Source organism: Leptosomus discolor, chromosome 21, assembly GCF_034619465.1.
Source record: "Leptosomus discolor isolate bLepDis1 chromosome 21, bLepDis1.hap2, whole genome shotgun sequence".
NCBI classification, from domain to species: domain Eukaryota; kingdom Metazoa; phylum Chordata; class Aves; order Leptosomiformes; family Leptosomidae; genus Leptosomus; species Leptosomus discolor.
Genome location: NC_141411.1, coordinates 4,669,176 through 4,691,252, shown reverse-complemented (window position 1 = coordinate 4,691,252; position 22,077 = coordinate 4,669,176). Strand labels below are relative to the sequence as shown.

The 22,077-nt window shown below is 48.0% G+C and overlaps 1 protein-coding gene across 1 annotated transcript in view; it reads right to left on the bottom strand.

Annotated features, from left to right (window-relative positions):
• Window positions 1-21,795, bottom strand: part of BLTP3A (bridge-like lipid transfer protein family member 3A) — a 31,860-nt gene extending 10,065 nt beyond the window's left edge. Inside the window, exons 1-12 of the mRNA XM_086476509.1 lie at window positions 21,752-21,795; window positions 20,781-20,852; window positions 7,787-7,949; window positions 6,135-6,173; window positions 5,590-5,681; window positions 5,191-5,380; window positions 4,608-4,748; window positions 3,861-4,031; window positions 2,563-2,740; window positions 1,423-1,509; window positions 644-808; window positions 18-160 (exon numbers count right to left, since the gene is read on the bottom strand). Coding sequence (XP_086332635.1) covers window positions 18-160; window positions 644-808; window positions 1,423-1,509; window positions 2,563-2,740; window positions 3,861-4,031; window positions 4,608-4,748; window positions 5,191-5,380; window positions 5,590-5,681; window positions 6,135-6,173; window positions 7,787-7,949; window positions 20,781-20,852; window positions 21,752-21,795 — 1,485 coding nt within the window. The remainder of the gene's footprint in view (window positions 1-17; window positions 161-643; window positions 809-1,422; window positions 1,510-2,562; window positions 2,741-3,860; window positions 4,032-4,607; window positions 4,749-5,190; window positions 5,381-5,589; window positions 5,682-6,134; window positions 6,174-7,786; window positions 7,950-20,780; window positions 20,853-21,751) is intronic.
• Window positions 21,796-22,077: the final 282 nt, after the last annotated feature.

Sequence of the window (22,077 nt, the reverse complement as noted above, 5' to 3'; positions counted from 1 at the left end):
ACTACTGAAACCCCTACCTGGTGCACATCCAAGTCATCCACTCGAACCACCACGCAGCTGGACCGAAGCCGGTTCCAGGGAGGGTGCCGGAGTCGCGGCAAACTTGTGGGAGGTAAACGGCCTTTCTCTACGGGACTTTTATGAGGACTCAGTGAAGTATCTGCGGGGATGGTAAAACAGAACCAGCAGGGTTTTACTCATCTCCTTTGCAACAAACTTCACCACCCATACCAACACATACATGCTTACAGAGAAGAATTAACCACCCCCAAATTAGAAAGACGGGCGCAGCTAGGCAGGAAAAACCCCTTAGGACTTTTGAAGGAAGAACACTGTGAAAGATGAGTGTGCTCTGTAGAAAGAGAATACATTCTTCAGCCAAGCTTTAAGTATTTAATTTACTCCTTATATACTCACTTACAGAGAAACTCAACAAATAAGCTAGGAAAGTGAGCACTGCAGCCTGTCCACTCTTGCTGCAGTGTTATTCCAGTATGACAGCCACTTCCCTTTGCCATTAGATTTGATTTTTAGTGTGCTATGGATCTCTGCACCAACAAATCAGATAACTAGAGATATTGCTGGATGGAGCACAATCGTTACCATCTCTTGCTTTACTAGGAGTTCTATCAGATGCTATTACCTGGTTTCCTTTTGAAGGGGGAAAGTGGAGTCCTGGCAAATGCAGGGTCCGTTTCTTCATAAAGGTTCTCAATCTTGCTTTGAAATTCACTGACCAGCTTCTTTGCCCACTGTCCCCGTGTTTCCATTGCTTCACTGTACCTCACCCAATGCTTGCAGGCGTCTCCTGCACAAAAGCAAACATCCTGGCTTTAAAAATGAGGTTCCTGGATCCACACAACCCTCCTGTGCCCCTCAAACATAGGCAAATCCGTACAGCATTCCTCTTTATTGATATTGGATTTGAAATATGCAATATGCAGCGTACTAAGAGCTTGTGAGACAAGCACAGACTTTCACACAACAGAGCTGGTCCTACCAGCAAGTGTTCCAAACTCAAGTGTTGGGAAGAATGCCAAGGTCACTTTTCCTCGATTCTTCAGTTAACCACAAACAGATTTTCTCCTGGGATACATCCTATAACCCTTCCAAATTGATTAGGCACATGTAAGAACCAGATCCAGAGCTTAAGCAATTGAAAAGGAATCCAAAGTTTCAACTTAATGTCTTTACAACAGACAGCAACTTATTCCTCTCTTTGTACTCTGCTCTCTGCCAGCAATTTGTCAGTCATCCACTGACAGGTAAATGAGATTAACCCTGCCCGTGAAGATTTAGGTCTCAAGTCCTTTGTGTCGCCTTTCTTCCAGTCCTGCTGGAAGCCATATAGCAGCATTGCTCTTCAAATTCTTTTTTATCCCCCTCCTCAAGCTGGGAGGCCAGGCCACAGGCTCGCCTTACCTGCCCTGTGGAAAGGATAATAGTCAAAAGCCATCCTCCTGAAGGTCAGCTGTATGGCACCTCCCAGCATCCCATGCTTCAAAGCACCTGTGGAAAACAGAATAAAGGAAACCACGATCAGCTCTGCAATCCAAGTCCTGATCCAGAAGAATTCAGAACGACGTTGCTTTGATTGCCACCACTGATGGATTGTCACCATGGACAGTGTTAGGGTATCATCTTTCAGAAAGCTGTATCAAAATCCTGTCCTAGGCAAGGAAAAGGGCAACTGAATGTAACAGGCCAACAGTTTATATCTTAAGAACCAGACCTAGAATCTCAAATAGCAAAATGCAAGATCCCAGTGCTTCCCAGGCCCCTATCAGTTACACTTCCCACTACAACAACCAGCACTTGGGTTTCCAACACCTGCTGGCAGGGCCAGTGAAATAGAGACAACAGAACTGAGCTAAGATGTTGATAACAGGAGCTCAGGAGACAGTGACACACAGACCAATTCAAAGATATCTCTAACAGTGATGGATGTGGGTAGAGAAATTTTTTTTCTTTTTTTAAAGGGAAGATGCATAAAAACAAACAGTACAACTTGGATCAGATATGGCTGTGCAGAAAGAGAGGGGTACATTTGCCTCAAAAGAGGAAAAAAAAGTATGTAGAAGTATATGTCAGTAGGGGGGAGCTAGGAGTAAAATGGGCACCAGTCAGCAAAGTCTTCCTTGCCGGGAAATAGCTGTCAAAGATGGCAAAGAATCCTTGTAGCTACACTACTGCCAACGTCCTGTACGCTGTCAAAACTAACGTTTTCTCACCAAGTGGAAGGATCACCCTTTATTCCCATTGCTCAATACCGGACCATTCCTAGAGCATATCCTCTGTCACTTCAACTAGGTCACTGGCAACCACATCCACTGATGAACTTCCCCATGTTTGTCCCATGGAGCCAAGAAAGTTTCCAGTACCTAGTTCAGACATGCAGAACTGACCTCTCCACCAGCCTAACACCTGCCTGTTGCACCACTGGGAAACAGTAACATGGACAATGCTTATTTTCAAGAGGAAAATCCTCCTTCAAGACAGAAAACTGCTGACTGGGTTCATGTTTTCCTCCAGCAGTGCCCTCCTGACGCTGCTCTCAGTTACCTGACTCTCGAGTGTGGCTGTCATCGCAGATGTGCAGATCCAAGTGTGAGATGAGGAGGTGGTACGAGGACTCTTTCATGTCATGCTTATCGAAGTACTGACCAATGCTACTCGCATTTGGACTGACTCCAAACGGCTGAGACCAGGACTGCTGGGTACTTGGAGCAGGCGGTGTGATCTATTAGGGAGAGACAAGCTCAGTAAGAACTAACAGAAAGCAAAACCAAACCAAAAACAAAACAAGGAGAGGTTATAATGCAATCAAAACCAACTCATGCAATCTTCCAGACTGCAGGGCATCAATTTATAAAAACTGAATTGTGAGTCCAGAAATCTGGATCCTTTCCTATGTTCTCATGAGCAAAACTCTTTGTCTGTGGTTGTGCCTCCTCTACATGAAGCTACCGTTCACTTACCTTGAAGCACGCTTTAAGGCTCCTGGACAAAAAGGGCTGAGTATTCCTGATCCCCCCCCCGCCCCTTCTATGTAATCTCACCGCACTGTGTGCATCGGCCTCCTTCCCCACAGCTTCCACCACCAGCAAGGATATCCCTCTTCCCTCATCCTTGTCTCAGAAAACACCTTTTGTCCCCTGCCCTATGTATTTATTTTGTGACATTCATCAAACAATTACTCAGCACAGCAATTTGAAAACGAAGAAAGTGGCAAGGGAAGCTCAAGGTTACTGGCAGAAGCAGCTGTGCTAAGGTTCTCACACACTGCTAAGCTATATGTGAGTGAAAGAACAACTGCAAAAATCAAGAGCTTTCTCCAGAGTATTAAGCATAAAAAAGAAACCCAAACAACAGTGAAATGGGACGCCAGTGTTTTCCCTCGAGCATCACAGCTCGCTATGGGTTTATGTCAGAATTTATTATACTAGTCCCTTCCCCCAGGCCTTTGCAGATTGTCAAAGGCTGAAAAGATTATTCCTAGAACATATTTATTCCTTATTACCAAATCAAATCCTCGTGGGACCCCCTGCAACTTTCCATGTGCCAGCCAAATCTGGAAAGCCATGCAACTTAAGACCACTTTTTCCTCCACCATCAGACAGAATGTAGCCCGTGACTATGTATGAACGTTCTCTGCTGCTTATTGGCAATGAATCCAACTCCTTTGGCCACTTTACTCAACAACAGCACCCAAAATCCACACAATGCTGACCTGACACTAACTCCCATCAGGGAGATGCTCTGTGAGCAAGGGCCAGACGCTGCACAAGCAGAAACTGTCTCTTCCACCTTGTCTTCTCTTTTTTCCTGGCCGACCAACATCCAAATCATGACTCGCTCACCTGTACAGACTCTGGTGCCAAGCTTTTCCTCTGCTGGGCAGACTTCTCCATGGCTTCACTCAGAGACTCCGCGTATTTCATCATCGCTTTCAGCTGAGAGTCTGTCAGCACCCAGAGCAGGTCATCGAGGAGAAACATCAGCTTAGATGCCATCACATTGCAATCTTTGGTCTGAAACAGCACAGAGCAGTCAGGGGGTTTTAAGAATTGCAGCCATACACATACATCCTTCACCACACAGACGCTGTAGCAGAAACAAGAGAGAATGCTCTGAGCTTCTCTCTCAGATGAGTTTATCTGGGGGATGTCCACAGTACCTCCTCTGAGAAGTAGTCAAAACCACCTTCTCTTTAGGAGGCAAATTGCTCACTGGTTAAAAAAAAAAAAAAAAAAAAAAAGATGATAGATTGTTTAATTTGTTTTTTATCATCACATTTCCACTGACAGCTAAAAATAAGGTTACCAGGCTTTAATCTCCCAGTAAAGAGATGACAGCTCTCCTTGGGATGTTGGAACAGATTTAAAAGCTTCCTCCATACATGTTATCCTCCCCTGGGAAAGAAACTGCTTTGACATTTGGTAAGAACACAGCTGTCTCCAACAGCAAACACAGAGCGATATAGCAGCTTGGGCTCAACGCTTGTGAAGGAAAAGCGCGGTTGCTGAGGAACGTGGGAGGAAATATGCATCATCACTGCACCAGGGGCAGTAAGACCATATCCGGCAAAGTATGGAGGAAACTCTCACCCTTCTCTTGAGCGAGATCTGGATCCTCCCCTGGTTGGTAATGAGCCTCAGCGGAGTAGTAACGGGATCCTGATCGCCATTGTCAGTGGCATCTGCTTCTATCCGAAGTGTCTGCCAGGTGAGCTCTTTGAATGTCAACACCTACCCAGAAGGAGAAAAATAGGAAAAAGAGAAGATTTTCAACAACTTCAAGGACTGAAACAAATGCTTAGCAGATGTGGAATGAAACAAGGCCACAGACAATCAGTCAATGCACTTTTCTTCTGTGATCCCAGTACAAAACCACAATCATCTCCCAAGTAACATCCAACCCCCTCTCTCACACCGAGTTTAAAACCAGACAAACCATAAGGGCACTCCCACCTTCTCCAGATTCATTCTCTCACAGGAGAGGAGCTCAGAGAAAGCTCTGAACACAAGTCAGCTCTCCGCCACCCTGTTCCAGCAGATGGTAGGCGAGCTCACCGAAGCTCCCCACCATCACTGTATGGGAATTCAGGCACCAGCCCAGCAGTCCCCTGGGGCAGCACAAGCGTCACTCTTCTGTGCACGTTATGACAGGCAACGTAAGACAACTCTTTACCTCTCCTCGCTGCGGGTCAGTAATGCGGGTGAGTCGCAAGTCACTCTGTTGCCAGTTCGGGTTGACGCTGTAGCCTTGGAGCTGCCATAGCTCAAAAGAAGCATGAAAGGCCTTGGAGTGAATCTTGATGGTGATGGAATTGACAACGATAAACATCCCCTCCACGACCTTTTCGGCAAAGCCATATTCACTGCAAAGAGAAGATCCCTCAAAGTCATCACCTGTTACAACAAAAGGCCCGGTAGTGGTAAGGCTCCACACAGAGACACTCCGGGGTTTATAAGCAATATTAGAACCCGTTAAACCTGAGTGCAGAGGCCACTGGTTAACCATCGAGACCAACAGCCACCTACGCCCCAGTAGTATGACAGAAAGAAACCACAGAGCTTGGGGTCTGACCTTTGACCTGCAGCCAGAGCAATGGGAGACTGTCCGTTGGGCGGCCGAGGCTCTTCGCATGTTCGCATCTCCACCTCCACTTTATCCAGGTACTGCAAAGACAGAACATGGGACTAAATACAAGATCAAAACTCGGGCTCAGCCTACCAGCCTTAGGTCTGAGACTCCGGGGCAGGGATAAACAAGCTCTGGGGTGTCATGTGTTAAAGCTCTCACACCATCAGTGCCAGGATCATTGGGTAATCTGGATCCCCAGAAGCGGAGGGAAAACAAAACAACGAAAAAACAGGCACAAGGTTGCCCTGGACTTCACTGAGAGCTCAGCTCCACCCTGCAGTGAAATGTGGGTCTCACGGGAGGTCACTCATCGCCAAACAGACTATTCTCAGAACTCCCCTTCCCCTACATGCTATGGGCGTGGAGGATTTAGGTCAAAAGAAAGTTTGAGCATGCACTTCACAGTTTCCCTTTGCAGAATTTTTCTCAATTAGGAGAGATTAAAAAGAGTGAGGCAGAAAAGAAACAAGCAAGAGAAGAAACATTACCAGGCAGATTGGGTGTGTTTTCAGCTTTGTCCACTGGATCTGAAACAATAAAGTGGAGGTCACAACAGTTATCTCTGAATTAGAAAAAGTTTGAGAAATTGCAGGAAATCATTTGAGCCCCATTTCTCTGAGAAATGACCACAGTAACAATCCATCGTGTCTCACTATCCAGGTCAAAGAGGCTCACACAGACAAGTGAAAAGGCATTCCAGCCACCAGACCTCTAAGTCCAGCTTCGCTTTTGGATCTCACGTATCATCACCCAAGTAACGGCTGTTCTGCAGGTCAAATTCTGATTTTTCATGTTCCTTTACGGAGAATGCTCTTGTCCTTAAAGGGTTTACAATTGACTGCTGCTGTTACTGGAAGTTAGGTAACTCTTTTGAAGGCTGTGCACAAACGAAAAAGATCCATTTTATTTTCTTACAGCAACCCTTATTCTGCAGTTCTCGTAGGAGGGAGAACAAATGTTTGTTACTAAGTTAAGCAGATCTGACTCCAAAAACAGAGCGGATCAGATGAGTAAGACAGACTCGTTTTATTGTCACTTGGCAGAGTAGAAGCACATTTCTTTTATAGCAAGTCTCTCCAATATACCATAAACTTTTGCATTCGCGTAATGCGACTATGGTTAGTACCAACAGAGATTAAACAATCTGGCGTTTCACGTCAACCGAAAAAAATCGATTTTTTGCTCTAAAAAGCACAAGGAGGAAGAATTTGTGAAAGAGTTCAGTGTGTAAAAGTGCAAGTGCACGCACAATTTCAGCAATTACGCACATAACTGTGGGCATAAAGGCTGACTGAGCGCAGAGAGCGCAGCTTCTCTCATGCACTGTTCACGCATTTCCTACAAATGGCATTTTCAGCAATTAAGACTCAAGTTCAATTTGTTTCTACAATACCTCACAGCATAATTAGGCTTTCAGAGAACCGCACTCCATTTCTCTCTGCTTCCTATTCCTGCTGGAGATCTCTGTTACTTCTTTAGCATTAAAAAAAAGTCAGCGGGGATGAGGGAAGACACAGAAAACTCCTCCGCTATCAAAACAGCAGGGAAATGGGAGGGAATGACCAGAGAGGTCTGTACAATCTTAAGTGACATGGAGGTGATGAACAGGGAACGATTGTTCACCGTTTCTTCCACTAACAGTACCAGGAGGTTATCAACCAAAACTAGTATATGCAGACTTGATACAAGCAAAAGTAGGTGTGGTGAAGTTGTGAAATTCTTTGCCACAGCACACTCTGGATGTTAAATAAGTAACTGGGTCCAGAAAGGATCTGGGCAAACTCCTGGAAATTCATCAGTGGCTATTAAATACAAAGACCTCACTGCTGGCTTAACAAGTCACCTGAGGGGAGGAGGGACCACAGCACACTTTTCCCGTGCTTCTCTCAGCACCCTCTGCCGCCTGCTGCCGGCCACCATCAGGGGCAGAGCGCTTGCCAAAGGCTGCCCTTGGTGACACCTGCTGTGGCCACCTCAGAGCGTTCAACCAGCAACCCTCACGCCTCGAGCAAAGGGTTTGAGATGTCTGGAGCAAATCGCACCACGATTCCTCATCAGAAACTCCCCAGGGACAAACAGAAGCTGCCAACCGAAGGCCCCGGCTGCGGCCGGAGACGCGAGCGCAGCCCCCTCTGCTCACCCTGATCGATGCCTTGTTGCAGTAGACCCGAGTGATGGCAAGCCAGGTGGGCAGCTCCAGCACATTCTGCAGCACCTCTTCATCCAGCTCCAGGTTGGTCAGCTGCCCCTGCCCTTTCAGCGTGCTCAGGTTGATTTTGTCTGGAGAGAGATTCTTGGTAAACCTACAAGAGAAGAAAGAGGAGATGCTAAAAACAACCCCCAGCAAAGCTGCTGAGACTAGAGGAGCCTTTAAGAGAGCTATTCTAAGCACAAGAATCTGCTTGCTGTTTTGCTAAACCCTTTCTGACATTTTTAAACCCAGGGCATGTTGGTTGCTCAGAAAAAAAATGTCTTTACACTTTGACATTTGAAGGACTTGTTTGTTTGTTTGCTTTATATCAAATTCAAGTTGGAGAAACTGAAAATGCCTTCTAAAGCACTGGGAACCTGGAAACCCGCAAAATTGCCCTAGGGCAAAAACAAAGAAAACCAAAGCCAAACTGCAACAGGTTGGCAATTTTACTCCCCCCCAAAAGTGCCATATCAGAGGTGAAAAGTTTAATTATCTAGATTCTTTTTTAAGGTTTTGACACAGGAAAGTAAAAGGTCATTAATAAATTACTTTTATGGCTGCGTCTTTAAACACCAGTCTCACAATCCAGCCTGCTCTTTGGTCAGCAGGTCCAAACATGCAGCCTAACCCCCCTCCCTAGTGACCAGCCCAAGCTCCAGCCCTCCTCTCCTTTTGGCAGCCAGCAGCTGCTGCTCTCTCGGGTTGCAATTCCTCCTCCCAAGGGCTTCTGCTGTTTCCACCTCCCTCGTATGCAGCCTAGTATCTTCAGATCCCTTATGAGCCCAAGATTTAAATGCAATGGATGAACCAATTTCAGCAGGACTGCTCACGAGCGGCGTGTTCTGGTGTAGATCTGAAAACCTCTGACTTCATTAAAACCACCATGGCCCCTAAGGAACCAGAAGAGCCAGTTCAGAGGGCACTAGGCCACAGAGGCTGCACGTGTGTCAGCAATACCTCTCCGGGAGGGCTTTCTCCCTCAAACAACCCTTCTGTGCAGAAGGAGCTGCCACCAAAGGAGCAAGGCAGCTTGCACGCCGCAGTCACAGCATTCCAAGTTGAAGCCTTTCTGCCAAACAACTTACTCACTCCTGAAGCCAGGGCTTATTCCAGACATTCCTCCACGCTAATGCTAATTCTAATTCTGTACAGTGGTCCAGAAAGTGGAAGAGAAAGAAAGACCCTATTGTCAGCATAAGCAGGATTAGGCTCAGTTAGTCACACGCTGCCATTCTCTCTCCTTTCCCTGCACCAGCAGTGCGGGCCACTTCTCTGTGAAGGGCACAAAGGGCATCTTGAACACAGTCATTGCTCAAAGAGGGGAGGGGAGGAGGAACCAGAGCAACACAGCCAGGGTGGCAGCTGATGTGGCCACCGGAGGAGCACGAAGTGGAGTACAAAACTGGCTGAGGCACCACAGCAGCTGCTGGTCAGTGAGCCCAGGGCTTCCTGGGGTGAAAGGGCCTGCCCAAAGTGAACATTTTGTAAGCAGAAAATCTGACGGACGGTGAAGAGCCACTGATGTCACCCCCACGCTACCGATGCGGCAACTCCTGGAGGACGAGGGTGGCACAAACAGCTGTGAGTTTGTGCTACTACTGCCTTCTACCTTGATCCCTGCCACTGTAGAGTCCTCTGCTGCCACAGAAGCCTGAGTCAGACGTTCACTGTGTCATGCTGTCACCTCCCTGCCCTGAGCTGAAGGCCCACACTGACAGCTGATTAAAGCCCAAGTTCATAACACACCTGCCAGCATCTCAGGCTGACACATTCACTTTAAACTTGTTACTCCCTCTAACCAGAGGCCCTCTTGTTTAAACACACCCAGGACGGCAGCCAAGTTCAACACTGCTTCTCAGCATCTGTACAAAGAAATAACATATTCCAGAGTCTGCTACAGCAGCTGCTCCGCTGGCGGGGAGATGCAGGAATATGCTGAGCGTCTGTAAGATTTGCACTTGTGAGCACCCTCCATCTCAGACACTGCTGAAAATTAGACCAAACACCTCCAGAGGCAACACGTGAGCATCCTCATCCTGCATTAGAGAACCAGCTCTGTTGAAAGTTGTTGTAATCATGTCCCCTTGGGACTGGATGCCAAGAATAAACTAAATACAACCTGACCAGGTAGATAATCGAAAGCACTTGGCACTGTTAAGCTCACAGGCTGCTGTGGGTAGTGATCAGCTTACAGGTGGGGAGAGGCTGAGGCGCTGAGCAGCTTTTTCACACTTGTAAAGGATCAAAACCCCGGTGTCTCGAATCCTCATCCCATCTTAGCACGCTTAGATGGGGAAGCTGCTTTCCGCTGGTAATGCACAAGAAAAATACAAGGACACATCTAAACCAGAGCGGTTTACTTTTATTTAGTGTGTGCATGTATAAAAAAACCCAGTAACACAGTGAAAGGACACTAAAGCTGTGAAACAGGACACTGGTGGAGTGAGTGGTATGAAACATGATCTAGCCAAAAACAAATAGCTGTTTGTAATCATCTACAGGGAAAGGTTGCAATGATCCCGCTGAACAGATAAGAAAACCACCACGAATACTACCAGACTCCACAGAAGAATACTTTTCACAAGCCATTCTCAACATACCAAGACGTGCCTTTCCACCCTCGAAGGAGAGGTTACAGACCCCACCAATGACAGCACAACAGAAGCTGCAAGTTGTAGAAACACAAATCTAAAACTGAAACAAATTCTCTCTTTTAAAACACACAATCGAAATTCCTGAAGGCAATCCTATGACGAAGGCCCCCGTTCTCAGTTACTCCCCTGTAAAGGAATCTGAGCTCTTTAAACGGAATAAGCTTCACATTAAAGACATTTTGGTACAGGTAATGCCTGTTAGATGGGGCTTACACGAATAAAACAGATGAAGTGTTCCTGTGAACTCAAGAGTTCAGAGATGCCAAATCTTCATTACTTCTTGAAAGGAACTGCTTTGGCCTCTGCCAGGGGAAGGAAAAAGCAGCGAGAGCAGACAATTTTAGATTGTTGTTGGCAGACTCGCTCCATTCATAGTCATCAACAGTAACATTTTTGGCAGCATGGATTGCTGTCTTACAGAAAAGTGAATGAAAATGGTAGTAGCTATTAGGAAAACTGACAGTGTGGGATATTTGCCTTTTTTTTTTTTTTTCAGCTCTAATGGAAGTCACATCGTGCTAAGCCAGTAAACTCAAAGGACAGCACTCCTTTTGAGCTTGCCAGGATTACCATGACAAAAGTCAAAGCAGAAAACCTTTTTCTATCTTCTATGGAATTCTCATGGCAGAGTCACGAGGGCATTTTGCATCTGTGTACACTCAGATGAGCACGCATGCATCCACACTAACAATACCGTGAGCAACATTTGGTCTCTGAAAGCGCCTGCCAGCCAGAAGCAGATCTGCTGCACAATAGCCAAAGGGACCATGGCAGCCACCAGCATCCACAGAAAGCCTTCAAGTGACCTCCAAGGCCTTGCTGCGTTCACAACCGAGGCAATGGGAAAGCTGGAAGCTTCTAACAGCTACAGCTCGGGACGCCCTGCTAGGTCAAGCCTCTTAGCCTGCTGGCTTGCAAAGAGTTTTCCCTGCAGTCTGTTTCCCACTGCTGCTTTCCATTTGCGATGACCCGAGCGTCAGGGCTCTCAATCAGCACTCATAAGAAGCAGACAGACGCAGTCATTAACAGCGCTACCCGAATTTCATAAGCTGAAGGTCTCATCCTAAGAAGCTAACAACACCCAGATGATTTTAAACCTCAACGCCTTCTTGGAATCTGGCCTAAAAGAATGATCTTGGGCAGTTTCCGAGATCACGATTGGATTTGCTCTGAAGCCTCATTTCAGGTTGCAGATGGGGAAGGCACAGGAGTGTCAGTCTATTTGCTCAATGATCAGCTTGAACATATATTTAAAAGTGATGTCACTACTAAAAGAACGACTGCCCGATTCATCAGCTTGCGCATCCAGAGGCCACAAACTCACTGATTGCAAGAGGGAGTTTGGCCAAATCCGATTGCTGGCCCAAAGCCAGGCTATAATCATAAATAATAAATTTATGTTCACATTTGTAGTTGTCTGGCCACACTGTCTCCAACTGAGCAAATACATAGACAGATAATGTCAGAAGATGTCTGAAAAACATAAAACTTCTCTTCAGATCCATCTCTGTCATTACCTTGCTGCCAAGGAACCCTCAGCAGCAGCTTCATCTGCACAAACTAGATTTTCTGTCTCAGCTTATTCTCCTGCAGTTATTCAGTAATCATTGTCTATTGTATATAACCACTACCTACAGCTAAACACATTTATTTCTATTAATATCTTTGTTACCATGGTTATTATACGTGAGAACTAATTAGCAGTACACCAGTGACCTTGATTTTACTTAATGACAAGCATCATCTATTGGCAGAAGCAAGTAACTGTAGGGCTTGCAATACTGGCCATAGCTGCAGATAGCAGATGGAAAAATACTCAAAATCCAAGTAAGCCAGGAAGGGGGTAATTTGTCAGCTGCAACCTGAAAACAGAGAAGCAGTATTGATGGCCTCGGGGAAACTGCTGCAGACAAGGTTCTTGACTTCATAAGGGTAACAGCAAGGGAAGAGATGAAGATTTTCTGCTTTAGTTTCTAACACAAATATGTAATCTAAGCACCTATGGCAGAAGGACAGAAATTAGACATGGGGAAAAAAAAAAATACATCTATATTCTGGCCAATGAAGATTTTCTCCTTACCAAAAATCTCTCCCAGAGCCTTGTCCAGTTTGGTGCTGGACAGGCCATTTAATGGGATTTCCATCTTCCCTGGGAAAATCTTCTACAATGCAAAAATCTCTGTGATAGGACATTTCCCCTCATACTAAACCTTCTTACCTCAGGAGCCAGAGCGCATGTTTACTTGGAAAAGAGGCTCACGACTAATAAAAGAAAAGGTCAGTGACTTCCAACTACAGGAAAGTTTTCAAGGAAGGCAGCAGCAGAAGCTTTAACTGCAAGATATGTGTCCGAGAAAGAACTGAAAAATAATTTTGGAGGGAATAGAACTGAGCAAGTGATCAAAACGTCCATAAAAAAGGAAAAAATAGCTGCCTCAAAGACACACAGGAAGAAGAAGTAAAAGCCCTTTCAGGAAGAAAAGCCCTTTTATTTAAGCTGTTGGTGTAACTGTGGAACAAGCTGTCTGGTGAGCATGCACAGTATTACTCAAGATTGAGAGATTCAGAGTTGCAGACAAGGAAGAGAAACACGCTGAATGAGCAGAAGACAAGACTAATTTCTGCACAGTATTAGACAGTACTAGTACTTATCTAGTTGGTATCACACCAACCTAGTATGAAGCCTTTTAGAATTTAATGGAATCTGATCAACACCAAACCAACCAATTCTTTAGAAGACTGAAAGCACCACATCTTACAATTGGAAATAAACTCTGTAACGCCAGCCCTGCACTGCGTACAGTGTTGGTGCACCCTAGGTACGCCGGTAGGCAATAATACGTACCTTGGTGGACAATGAGGTCCCAACACAACAAGCCTGGTGGCTTCGCCCTACTCCAGTTACACAACAAGCGCTGTACACGCTCCCGTGTAACCCGGTAACAGCCTGCAGCGCTGTACTGACAGGCTCCTTATCAGGGTGGGTTTAAGCACATCCATGTGCCTGTTTACCTGTGCCACTGGCAGCTTTAAGTTATCAGCTTTCCGTTTTTCCAAGCTTCAGCTACACTGTATAGAAGGCTGGCCCACTCAACCACCCAAAGCCAAACAGAGGTTCACACGGGCCACAAAACATCTCTATGAGCAATCAGCCATCTCGGCTCCAAGTTGCCTATCGCCAGACAGCATGGCTACGGGAAAAAGACTGGGAAATTCAATTCAGAGCTACCCTTGCACAGGAAAAAAACCTGGTATTTACTTTCAGGAGTAAGACTGAACTACTACACAAAGCAGGAATGTCAGCTCACTCCTCCCTGAAGTCGGCCTCCCCACAAACTCAGACCCCTGAGGACACTTTCTTGTCCCAACCAGAAAAGGCTCCTAAGCATTCTGATACTGGAGAAATGCAAGGGCTCCAGACTAGGTGAGCTTCTTGCACCACACCCACCGTCAACTGATTTGGTACTAGGAGACCTGTAAAGCAAACCATAAGCTAATCTGTAGAGAAACGAGGCTGGGTTTTTTGGCAGGGGTTGAACTCCACCGCACTGAGGAACTGTTTTACTATTTGTAGCTCGTCAGCTGGAAGCTCGGTAAAGTTGAAATGCCAGCTGCCCCATGCTCTGAAATTTGGAATGCAAACCCTAGTCAGCTGCCAGGGAATTTCCCAAGACTAAACCTCAAGCAAACAGCAACACATGAGAGAAAACTAGGAAGAAACTTACAAATAAACACACTAGTCAGAAGCCCCACTTCTCAGATTTTAAGAAATGATTCGCCCTGCAATACAATCTGCATTTTTGTTTCCAACCTGCAGAAAATAACAGGTCCCTACATAATTCAGACTCAACTGAGCGGCTGCAGAGGAGGTAAGAGCTCAAGGAGTCTAGGAGAAACTAGATGAGGGGAGAAGAGTCACATTTAACAGCCCCTTTTCCTGACCCATCGCACAGTCTGAAGAGTAGCAGTGGTGCGGAGAGGTTCCGCGTGGCCAGCTCGAGGCTCTGCAAAACCCAGCAGCCGATGTGAGGATAGATCCAGCCACACTTTCCTCCTGAGCGACTGAAGTGCAATTTATTTTTGCTGCAACAAGAGTCTATTTAGCATTCCAGAAACGGCACACGCTTCTCTCTTGAGCCGAGTGGAAGCGGTTGGAAACACCTTGCATCCAGCAGCTGACAAGTGCTTCGGAAAACTGACAATCTGGTTCTTTTGGTAAACTGCAGCATAGCAACCCTGATTTTAAGAGATTACTTTCTATGACAGGAAAGTGCCACATCCTGTTATGGGCACACTTTCTTTTCCCACCTCTGTCTTGAACGAAGAACTGGTAGTTGTTTATTACTTTGTTCCATAGGAGCCTGGGGTTTGGTCTTTCCATCAAGAATTCCTCAATATAAATTTTTTAAAAAGCCACCAAAATGTACTACTAAAATAAGACATTTCCAAAGTACAACATTAAAAGGTTTGCATCCAGCCTTAAATGCTTTGCTAGACACAGCGTGCAAGAACTTCACAGACAAACTTATTACCGGTGGTTCAGCGCTGGATACCTTGGGAGCTCTGCCTGACGGCCTGCAAAACAGCAGCCACTGCTGGGAAGGCAACTTGACAAAGCTTCTTTCCTATAAATCGGCTGACTTTCTTGCTACAAACTGTTTCCACTATGTTCCCAAAACCGCTTCTGTTCACCAGTGTTCCCAGGGCTATTTTCAGAGCAAGGCACAAACTGGCTCATTAGTATTATCTCTACTTAGCCGCTGGGGAAACCACGACACCAAATGATTAAGCGACTTCCCCACAGCCACACGAAGCACCCCGCTGCCGGCTGCCCTCCAGCCCCAACCGCACACCCTGCCCGACACAGCCCCATGGCAGCCGAGCTGCGGGCTCTTCCCATCTGGCTCTGAACCCTCACACCTTTTGAGACACGTGTCCTGCTGCTCTCAGCCACACGAAGATCAAGGTGTAGCACTTCAAAATTCAGGGAGGTTATCCCCACCTGGGTTACCTGCTCAAGTCCTCTTCAGCCACACCAAGATGTGTGCAAGCCCCTTGCAGGTGTGAGAACACAACCACATCCCTCCTCTGCTACTCTCTGCTGCTGTTTGTCCGAGGGCTGCCTGCGGGAGAGGGTTATTCTGGGCTTTAGCTACCAGATTTGGTTTTCAAGCCTTCATGGCTTTGGATTCCAACTTGCATGTTTTATGGCACTTGGGCACCAAAGAAATTATTACCTGGCTGAACAGAATGCACTGAAAACAGGAACAGAATGCTTTGCAGATGGAAAAGTAATGGCTTTTTTTTAATCATCAGTTTTTAACTGCTAGCAGCTTTGTGGTTTCATGTATTTCCCATAGCTGCAACAGCTATTTTCGGCAAATTATCGTCTTCAATGGTAGAAATTTCCCTGAACACTCAAAGGGGATATTAAAGCAGCTAAAGGCGAAATTGTAACGTTAGTCTCAACGCTAGCAAAGAGACTCTGTCCCAGGCAAAGGTTCTCCAGAGGTCCTTTCTGCCTAAATCACTCCTTGTTTCTGCAGCTTCATCAGGCCATTCCCAGATTTGCAATTTCCTTGCTTTCCTCCCTACCCACCATGCTCTTTAAATTTCTTCCAGTTAATTCAGAATCAAGGTCAGGAAACTTGGAGAAACCTGAAGGGTTAAGTGCTAAGCACACATCTTATACTGACAGTAGGTGTTTCTAAATCAGAGGGTTTCCAACACATTTTCCTAACTGAATGTGCCATCACTTTGACTGTCACTGCAAGGGCACAGCTGCATCTCAGTGCTCGAGCACACAGCGATGCTGCAAAACACTTCAGGACAAGTGAGAAGTAAACAGACCGGAGAATTCAGACCGTATTTTCTTAAAGTGATTTCCAAATGCAGCATTTAACCAAGAAACCTAAGCACTGAGGGGGGAAAAAAGGTCTTCGGACTTAGGGAATTCCCCACCCCTGTGTCAGGCAAGTGATGTGTATCTGATAACGTGATCTGACCTTGTGCCCAGCACAACCCACAGAGCCCATCTCAACGGGCCCTGAACAGCAGAGACCAAACCCCACTTTCTTGCTGAAGAACCACCACTTCTGCCTCTCGTTCCCACGTTTTCTGAGAAGGATGGGTCCCCTCGGGATGACACATCTCACTTCTGCCACCCAGGTACCACCAAACAGCAGGATGATCATGAGCTACAATGGACTTTGTCCTGTCTTAGCCTGAGAGCATCTTTGGTAGAGGGGGCTGATAAAGGGCAGGCAAGATCACTTACTTTTGAGTACGGAGGCACAAACAGCTCCAAGACTAACAGAAGAGCTAACCCACCAGCGCTACGGAACAGGCAGGGCTCACGGGGCAGAGAGCAGTTCTGGGTCTTGGAGCCAGCTCTGGATTCTCTGCATGTGGCACAGAAGTAGCACAACTGCCTGGAAGGGGTAATACTAAATGCATTTTTAGAGCCAAGAAGATTCCGAGGTTCTTAATCCAAGTTATGAAATAACAGCCCACAGAAGCCTACGCGCTCCCAGCTCGGCGCACTCTGCAACACCCGCGTGTTCCCGACTGCTAAATCCATCTAGAAAAAACTAAAGATACACCATAGGCTTTCCTGAGATTTTCACTTACCTACTAGCTGTGGTTTTATCTGTTGCAAGGACCAGGGGCAACTGCAAATGAAAGAAGGGAGGAGTCGAGGCAATCTTGTCTGGAAAGAGATACGTGGCCTAAACCGCTGGGAACTGAGAAGAAAGGCTCTACTAACGTGTAGTACAATTCACAGGAGTTACATGATGTTGTTTCTTCTGGCTGCGTACTTGACCTACATCTACAGGCATCAAAGTATTACATCCTGCACATGCTACTCCATTGTTTTGTTTTCTAGAATGTTTTAAAATTCTGTTTCGAAAGCCCATCTTATTTATCCAAAAAGGTGGCTCTAACACTGTGCTATGAAAGACGGTTCTACCAACTTCTGCCATGCCTCATCTTCCTCTGTACGACACCTGGATGGGGAAGAAGTGACAATGGACGGCACGGTCGATAAACCTGGCTGCGCAGCCTTGCGCCTGCCAAAGATAATTCGGCTTCAGCCTTCACTGGAAAGGCCATAGTGTGCAAAACGTTGCACATCATTCAGCAACCTCCAAAACCTGGGAAAGGAGGAAACCAACCAACAAAAGCAAAGTATAAGCCAACACCGAAAACCTTGTTACAAACTCTGTCTCAATCCCCTCCACAACTCCCAGTCTTGCTCCGCAGCAACACCACGCCTCGCAGATACTGCCCCGACCAACTCGGGAAACAGCACCCGAGACCCTGCGTGTCTGGCAATCCCGGTAACAGACTGGGAATAAAACAGCGCAAACCCCAGTGGCACTCAAGTACTCCCAAAGGCAGGAATGAAGGGCCTCTGCGAGCGTCAGGCCCCGTTTGCAAGCACGGCTCTAGCAAAGACAAAGCCACCAGCCCAGTGTCCCCAGCACATCTGTTACCAACTGGGCCAGCTGCCGGGACTGGTGGCTCAACCACCTCTCCCTGCCCTCTGCAAACAGGTCTTGTTTCCTGGGCTGGTTTTCCTCTCTATTTTCTCAGTGATAGCACTGGTGTTACCTCAGCCAACTTCTCTCTCGTTTCTCCTCTGCTTCCTTCTCGCCCTCCTTTCAGAGATTCCTGAAGTTCCTCCTCAGCTGCAGTTCCCCAGGGCTCCTGCCAGAGCTACACACTTGTGGTCTCCTGCCCCTGCATTCAAACCCCCTCCCAGAACCGCACCCCAGCTCCTCTGCTGACACCAGCTTTTATTTCTTTCAGAGGCTTCTGACTCAGCGGCTCTTTCACATCAGCCCTTTGGAACTGGCACAAGTAAAGCTATTACCGGATTATTTTCTCCACCTAACTTTTATTCTTTTCTGCTAAACAGAAGGATTACATGTTGCTTTTCCTCTGGAAATCATCTAATGTGAGCAATTAGTTGGCCTATTACTCCACAAGCTCACACATTTTAAGATGAGAAAGTGTCATAAAGCAGTTGCGAGATGCAGCAGTGGATAAAAGCTTTCTAACGAAATTAAAACCAAATTATTTTTATAGGGATTTCCACTGAAGTGCTGAGAACTCAAACCCCAAAGTGTTACATTAAGTAAGTTTGGGCAGTTTGGCTTGTCACAGTTTCCTTGTTTACGAAATAGGGATAAATGCCACCTTTATAATCCACTTCTAGTATCTACTACAGCTGCACTGAGCACTACTAAAAAAAAAACAAAACACAGTAAAAAGAGGCTACTTTCAAACAAAATCAGAAAGAGGTATTTTTTATTTCTATTTTAAAGCAATAGATGTACTTCCATGAATAATTACAGACTGGTAAACGCAACTGAAGTACCGCTCTTGTTGTACAGCCTCGGAGGGGTTCAGACCAGGTTCAGGTTCAAACCCCCAGGGCAGCTCGGAGGGCGAGCCCCTCGCCCCAGCACCCACGGGCGACGCTGGGTCACAAACACTGCTGCAGAACCTGCCACCCCAGCGCCGCAGCCACGTGCCAGTGCAGAAGAACCAAAAAGTGAAACCACCTTAGCCGTTTGCTTTTCCAAGCTAAATATAGGACAAAAGAGTGAAAAGCACAGATGGTGAAAGCACTGCAAGTTTTCAGGCTCTTCTGCTCGAGGAATTTAAGCTGCTAAAGCACCACCCAGGCTAAGCCTTCTGAAACACATTCATAACTCAGCTCTGTCACCGACGGCAAAGCCCAGCTTTACAGATCACCGCAAGTGACCACTGTCATCCTATTAGGCATGTGATTCGCTTAATCTGAACAGTTGGTGTGAAGTAACTCTTTCATATTTCCCTGATCTTCTTGTCTCTCGTGACCTTTCCTTGCTAATTTCCAGATAGAAAAGGAACAAAACCACCCCCATGCAGAAATTACTTCAAATGAAGACATAACAAGAGGAACAAGGAATTCTTTCATATGCAAATTGAAAGCAGAAAATAAAAGCAGATTAATGATTCAGCAGCAAAAATTCTTCCGGGCAAATGACCACAGTGGAAAGACAGACCCAAAGGGAGTGTGAAGCTGAGGTATTTAGAGGAAACAAAACTGGAACAGAAAAACATCATCTATTTTATACAACAATAAACTGTGTTCAGAATGCATTTCTGCAAAACATCTGCAATACTGATGTGAGACAGGGGGAGGACCAGACCAACCACCCCAAACGACAGAGTAAATACAGCTAGCAGGAAAACAGGGACAGCTGCAGAATTTTTCGCGAGTTCCTGTTCTCCCTGGAGCTGCACAAAGGAGACGCAGGTGAACACCAACAACCGGCTCAATTGGGGGGAAATAAACGGGGCACACTGAGCAGGAACGTGTTCTAACAGCGCAAGGTAAGGGAGACCAAAAAGCAAAATTAAGTAAAAGCACCAGCCAGGAAAGTGTATTTATCTCAGGAAAGAGAATTATCCACAAGAACAACACACACATTCTTCCATCCTAGGAGGAGGGGTACCGAGGAAAAAAGCCCAGCTCTGTTTCAGCCTCCATTAACAACCGCTCTCAGCCACCGCTCCTCGTTATAAATACTTCAGTGCCTCCTGACAAGCCGAATCCGTACCGAGCACAACATGCCAATTTGAGGTGGAATGAGACAGAAAGCTGGGAGATTTGTGATGTCAGGTCTAGCAGAAATTCATTTAAATCAGCGCACTGAACAGATCAAGCAGCAGGCTCTGTTGCACTCTTTTCTGGTACGGCGCCTGGAAAGCTGGAGTACTGAGCAACTAGTGACTCAGAACCGCCGCAGACAGGCACTTTATTGAGGAGACTGCTCGCTTGAAGTTTGCGGGGTTTCTTCTGAGGTTCCAGAAACTCTCGGGATTTGCCTCCGAGAGCCAGGATTCACAGGTCCTAACTCCTTGCTCCAGCACTGGCACCACCTAAGCCCACACAAGTCACTTCAAGCCCCTCGCTTTGTACCTGAGCTTCTCCACCAGTGAGAATGGAAAGGACTTGAGCAGCTGCAGCTCACCAAGCGCAGAGAGGAAAAGCACTGTGCAATGCTCGGCTTTCGCCAGCACCCTCAGCGATACGCCACCTTTGTATTTCCTATTATTCCGATCTTTCGGCAATGCAGAGGGAGGACGTGCCCATGGCCATGAGATAACACAAGAACCGCTACCTCTCACACGGCTCTTTCCTTTCAAAGGGCAGGGAAACCGAGGCACCTCGATCTGCCCAAGGTCAACCCCCACATCAGTGGCAGAGCCAGAGCCAAAGCTCTACTTACTGACTCGCAGTCTCACACACAAAGCACCAGACGATGGTCTTCCTCAGCGCGCCTTTTAGTGCCTTTAATGGACTTCATTGAAAAACGACAAAACGTCAACGAAAATGACAACCGAGCGCCTGAGCGCATGCTACACGTATCAGGTGTTCCCCTGTTCCTTCTCGCCCTCGGCCCCTTTTGCTGCTTATATTCTCCTCTCTCTAACTTTTCCCCCCTGCTCACCAGCTCCCAGCCGAGCAGGAGCTGCTGTTGGAAGCAGCCCAGGCCTACAGCCAAACCGGAGGGTCAGCAAACGCGGCCCCCCATGAACACCCACCCGGCCGCTCCCCTGCGCCGCCGGCACCAAGGCGAGACCGGCAGCGGCTGGAGCCAGGCCCGGCTGGAAACCCCCCTCCCCGCAGCTCCCGCACACCGCGGGCACCGACCCGGGGTTCCGAGGGGCCTGACCCCCGCAGGACGCGGCCCTGAGCGGCAGGGCCCGCTCCCCCGGGGCCATCAGTTCTCCGGGGCCCTCGGACACCCCCCCCGCCCCCCGCCTTCAGAGCCCACCGGGCTCTCAGACACCCCTCCAGGCCCTCAAATCTTCCCAGGCCGCCGTCAACCCCCCGGACCCGGCAGTTCCCACAGCCCCCCTGACCCTCAGACCCCCCCGAGGCCCTCCGATCCTCCCGGGTCCCCGCCACCCCCACCCCCACCCCCGGGCCCAGCACCTCCACAGCCCCCCCGACCCTCAGCTCCCCGCCCAGGCACCAAGACCACCATCCCATCGTCCCCACTCCCCCCGGGCCCGGGAGCTCCAAAGCGGGGCTGCCAGCCGGGCCCAGCGGTCCCCAAGCCCCACAGCAGCCCCTCCGGCCCGGGCGCTCACCCACCGCCCCGCCTCAGGCCCGGGCCCTCCCTCACCCGCAGCCCCCCGGGAGGAGGAGGAGGAGGAGGAGGAGGAGGATGAGGACCGGGCGCGGGTGCCTTACCGGGAGAGGTGCTTCAGGATCTGCTTCTTGATGATGCCGGCCATGCCGCGGGGCGGCGGGGCTCAGGGCCGCGGGCAGCGGGACCCCATCGCGGCGGCGCCGCCGCCTCCCGCCCCGCCCCAGCCCCGCCGCCGCCTCCCGCCGGCCCCCGCGCGCCGCCGCCTCCCGCCGCGCCGCGCCCCCTGGCGGCCCCGGTAGCACGGCCGGAGCGGGAGGGGGACGGCGGGTTCGGGAGGGGGTGGTTTAATCACCCGTTTTTAGCTGTGATTAACGACGCTCTGGGAGCTGCAGGAGCGAGCCCACAGGACACAAACCCGCCTGGCTCC